The 5234-nt window shown below is 34.3% G+C and overlaps 1 protein-coding gene across 1 annotated transcript in view; it reads right to left on the bottom strand.

Annotated features, from left to right (window-relative positions):
• Positions 1 to 2141, bottom strand: part of LOC107668466 (Wilms tumor protein 1-interacting protein homolog) — a gene marked incomplete at its 5' end in the record, with an annotated part of 7237 nt that extends 5096 nt beyond the window's left edge. The window contains one exon of the mRNA XM_016460339.1: positions 2074 to 2141. Within this exon, the coding sequence (XP_016315825.1) occupies positions 2074 to 2141 (68 nt within the window). The remainder of the gene's footprint in view (positions 1 to 2073) is intronic.
• Positions 2142 to 5234: the final 3093 nt, after the last annotated feature.

Here is a 5234-nt window from a genome sequence, read left to right as displayed (position 1 = left end):
ATTCTGAAAAAATTTAAATATCTAAGAATAATATTTGTTAATAAAAATATTCCAATACTACTATATATAAAATTAATATATTAAACAAATATTAAAATAATACAACAATAAATAAAATACAATAAAAAAATAAAACTCTCAAAATGCCAAATAATGACCAGTTATATAAAATAAAATAACTAAATACATACATACATACATACATACAGACCAAGTCATTGTAACTGGTTTTTGTAATATTTGATTTGTCCCTACTATCAAGACTATGATACATACTATGAAAATCTAGTGGCAATAATATCAAAATGACAATAACATTTGACAGAAGCAGATTTCACACAGGAAGTTGATTCCTTCATGATGGATCTGCTGTCTTCCTATCACTCCTGAAGTGTGTGTGTGTGTGTGTGTGTGTGTGTGTGTGTGTGTTTGGCTTTAGGCAGAATAGGATCATATTGGAGTGAATTGGGGAGGTGGGCGGAGCTACAGCATCTGTTCTCCCAAGAGAATTAGACATCCATCTATCCACTAACGAGCACTAATCGATACAACCCCAGTCTCCACCTCCCTCTTAGGAAACGTTAAATTAAATGAAGCATTACAGCTACTTTGTTGAGATCCTACAGCTGGTGTAACTAACTTACAGCAGGACTTCAAACGTCAAGTGAGGACATGATCTACAGAACGAGTATCTATAATAGCAGATCAATCCATGACAGGGACAACACTTTCAGCCTTCTATACAGAGGCACATCGCTTTCATTAGAAGGGTTTTAATGGACTAATGCTTCACATTGTGTTGGAATTACTGTAATTATGAGATTCTAAGCCGTTCATATGCTCAGGCTCAAAAATTAATAGTTTCTATAGCAACAAAAAAATGTGGCTTTGTTGTCAATGACAGGAAAAAATGTTTAGTCACTACATTAAATTACCTCTAGATGTTCTTGCAAGATATTTAAGAACAAAGCACATCAAGAAACAACATTTTACAGTGACATATCAAGCATTACATGTGAAAGGAGGCCGTTCTTTTAAATGTCACAACTTTCAAGTTGAAACTTCAATACTACTAGGGCTGCACAATCAATTGAATTTCTAATCGCGATTACAATTATGGATGCCACAATTAATCGTTCAAAGTCCACTTATGTTATTCTGAGTGCTTGTGTTGTTTTTTTTCTTTCTACAGGTTATCTTAAAGGTTTTTCCATTGTTTTAATTTATATAATACCATGCATATTTTTACTTTTAAAGAAGAAACCAATCCGATGTATAGTTGACATTTAAGGCTTAATACTATAGAAAAGCAATAAAAGTTTTTCAGTTTGAGTGTTTTCAGCTTGTTTATTTTCATATAAAAATATGGTTGCTTCAAACAATGGTATAAACATCATTCAACGTAAATTGTGATAATCGTAATTAATAATCGCAATTACAATTTCAAGGGAATAATCAACAATTATGATTTTCATTTTTTGTCAATCATGCAGCCCTAAATACTACTACTGTTCAAAAGTTTGGGATCAGTACGATTTATTTATAGAAATTAATACTTTTATTCAACAAGGGTGCATTAAGTGAGAGTAAAGACATTTATAATATTACAAAAAGTTTCTATTTCAAATAAATGCTGTTCTTTTGAACTTTGAACAAAGAATCCTGAAAAATAAAATGCATCACGGTTTCCACAAAAATATTGTGCAGCACAACTGTTTTCAACATTGATAATAATCAGAAATGTTTCTTGAGCAGCAAATCAGCATATTAGAATGATTTCTGAAGATCATGTGACACTGAAGACTGGAGTAATGATGCTGAAAATACAGCTGCACATCACAGAAATAAATTACAGTTTAACAGATATTCACATAGAAAACAGCTGTTTCAAATTGTAATAATATTTTGCATTTTTACTGCATTTTTGATCAAATAAATGCAGCCTTGGTGAGCAGAAAAGAGTGTTACAAAAATCAGTTTGACAAAGTAACATTTTTTACTACTCAGAAACTCTATTGTAACTCTGGCATCATGTAAATGCATCATAAGTTTGAATTTAACTCTCATACTCACCAGGAAGTCTTCCTCACAGTAAACTTTTCCGTTAACATTATAGAAAGCCTTTCCTCGTAGCCTCCGTCCTGAGTGGCGAAAAAATATCATATTATGCAACCACGTCAGAAGTTTCATCTTATATGCTGCAAAAAATGTTGTAGAAGAAACTCCATGTGTCTTCATGCTGTGTGTTTGCAAACAACAAACAAGCTTTTTTTTTTTATTGGCAACTTCAAGTGATTGAAAGGATGAAATATGTTTAATCTCTGATGCGTGTTAAGTGAACAGCTGTGTTCATTCCCACAACACAAACCAGCAGCCTCAGACACCTGACCGACGGATGTGTAACACACACAAAAACACTTCAAAAGCTCAAATCTGACTGGTTCGGTTTACAGTGTTTCCTAGAATCAGGATGCACAGGTTTATACCAGCCTAAAAACAAATGCAAACCCTGGTCTGTCGTAGGGCGCTATAATTTCCACGATGGGTAAAAAGCAGACAGAATCATGGAATCCATTCATAAAAATGAAGTGTACTATATAACGTGGAATGTCATAGAATTTGTCAAACTTTGGATGAATAAATCAAAGTAGATCAGTACACTTATATCAAATCGCGATGTCGACTAGTGTCTGTGAATGGCACAGATGCGCGGTTTTGTTTACTACACTCACAGTGTTTTTAGCATCTGCCGTCCGTTTATGGTGACGAACTTAATTTCCAGAGCTGCTCAGAGAGTCACTTATGAGCATTTTACCATTTAATTTGAGAAAAACTATCATCATATCATACACACACAGAAACATAAAAGTCTTCACGACAACCTGCCAAAATAAAAGTTTGGGGTAAATTGAAGAAATTGTGACAGAAATATATTAGTACTGTCCAACTGAATGTACATCTTAATAATAATAATAATAATAATACATTATTAAAATATTTTTAAGGAATAATCACATTTTTTCATCCATGTTTTACTTTTAAACATCTGTTGTGCAGCAATTTGTTTGCTAAAAATGTTAAATGCTAAAAAGGTTTGATTAATTTTCATTTGATTAAAAGATAAATTAATGTTTTATGCCTTCAAAACAGAAACATTAAAAAACATAACACAGGAAAAAAACATTTCAAAGGTCCCTATTATTGCAAAAACAAAAAATAATTACTCTGTTTTTATGAATTCAATTTAATAATACTTTTTGATTGATTTTTTAAATTTAATGAAACCGTTAAAATGGAATGCAGAAAAAATAAAACGGAAAACACAGAATTTGGTAAAAATAAAACAAAATTTGAGAAAAAAATATAACGTATTTCATTCCAGGGCCCTAAAGAAAATGTAAGTTTTGTTAAACTTTTAATAAATTGTTGATAAATTATATAAGTTTCATGATTTCAATTAATTAGACATGCTTTGAAGACTAAAATTAAATTCAACCATTAAAACTGAAGATAAAACATTAATTTTAAACAGAAAAAAACGTTTGAGAGTTTGGGAAAAATAAAACGCCCTACTTTTCCTAGAATCAGGGTGTACAGGTTTATACCAGCCTAAAAACAAATGCAAACTGTGGCTGGTCATTTACCGTGTTTCTGTCTAAATGGGGGCGTTTCTTGGCCAGAAGCAGCGATGGGACTTTATGCCGCTAGTCTGACTGCACGAGGACTTCTGCATCGCATTCAAACACGCACAAAACCACCAAACGCTCATCTTTCTCTCTCTCACACATACACAGAGTTCATAAATCAGTCTGACCCTTTCCCCCATCCTTTAAATTTACAGCACTCAAGGCAGACATCTTGCTTCTTTTCACCATCCCGAAATTTATGCACATGCCACATTCAAACAGCCAGCGGGCCGACAGAGAAACCAACACTCGACTTAATTCAGAGTGATAAAGCGCGATTCACACGCAGACGTGAGGAAAGACTTTCAATTAGTGATGCAGATTCACGGTTTTCACCTGCTGGACCATAAAACAGGTGAAAAATCCCAAAGACGCACAGCGGAGGAGGAACATGAGCCATATAGAGACCAGAATAACTTTTTTTTTTTTTTACATCTAGAAGACCCTAGCAACACACCTGCAGTTTTGCACCATCAAGAACCACTTGAAATGTCCTCAGTAATTGCAATAAAAAGGTGCAAATGATAAAGATTTGAGATGGCAATGTAAGAGGAGGATGTTTGTAGACGTGAGTAAACACAACAAACGACGCTGAGATCACTGAGATTTCTAGAGCTGACAAATGTCTGGGGAGGGCCAGATTCCCAACACAAAAACACAGAGAGAGAGACAGAGAGAGGTCTGAGTAAACAGGGACATTCTTTGGGCCTGAGGTCACCGGCTGGTCTCAATGCCCCCCTCCACCACCGAAAACACAGAGAGAAAAAGAGAGAGAGAGAGATAGAGAGACAGGAGAAGAGAAAGAGAGAGGGGGGGGAAGGGACGGCAAGATTCTTCCAGCCTTTGTCAAAGACGGCAACCACCGTCAACTACATTTACACTGAAAAAACTGCTCATATGCAGCAAGCTTTAAAGATAACATTTCTTTTGTGGTAAATGTGTAGCTTTTCACGGGTAGTGGTAAACTTGCAGCAAATCTCTGCATAGTTAGTGCTGTTAAATTTATCACTGAACTGAAATGTTCATTCATTTCAATTATTTCAATAGTGAATGGAAATATATTTTAAAAAGTTAATTCATTTATTAAAAATCCGACGTAAATTCATACGGAAGCCCGTTTCTGCCACTGCATAAAAAATAAAATAGGTAATTCTGACTTTTTTCTCACAATTCTGACTTTATTTCTCGCAAATGCAAGGTTACAGTATATCCTGCAATTTCTCGCAAGTCTGACTTCTTTTCTCAGAACTGCGAGTTTATATCCACCTTATATTTCAGGTTAGAACGACCACAAATATTTGTAAATTTAATCTGTCTGGCTTCCGGTGTCATTTACTTCCAGTTATTTTTAGCTGTATGAAACAGCTCGTTATGCTGCTTGAAACTGCAAACTGGTGTGTCTTACCATATTATTTTAATGTATTGTATTAATTACAAACACACTGGTTTGTGGCACAAACAGTTTTACCGTTTACTGCACTTTGATATTCTTCTCGTTATTTCCCTATAGCTGCTAATGAAATGGCAGTCTTGCACATTCACAGAAAA

Source organism: Sinocyclocheilus anshuiensis, unplaced genomic scaffold, assembly GCF_001515605.1.
Source record: "Sinocyclocheilus anshuiensis isolate Anshui unplaced genomic scaffold, SAMN03320099.WGS_v1.1 scaffold2085, whole genome shotgun sequence".
Classification (NCBI taxonomy): Eukaryota; Metazoa; Chordata; class Actinopteri; order Cypriniformes; family Cyprinidae; genus Sinocyclocheilus; species Sinocyclocheilus anshuiensis.
This window is presented reverse-complemented; position numbering and strand designations above follow the sequence as displayed.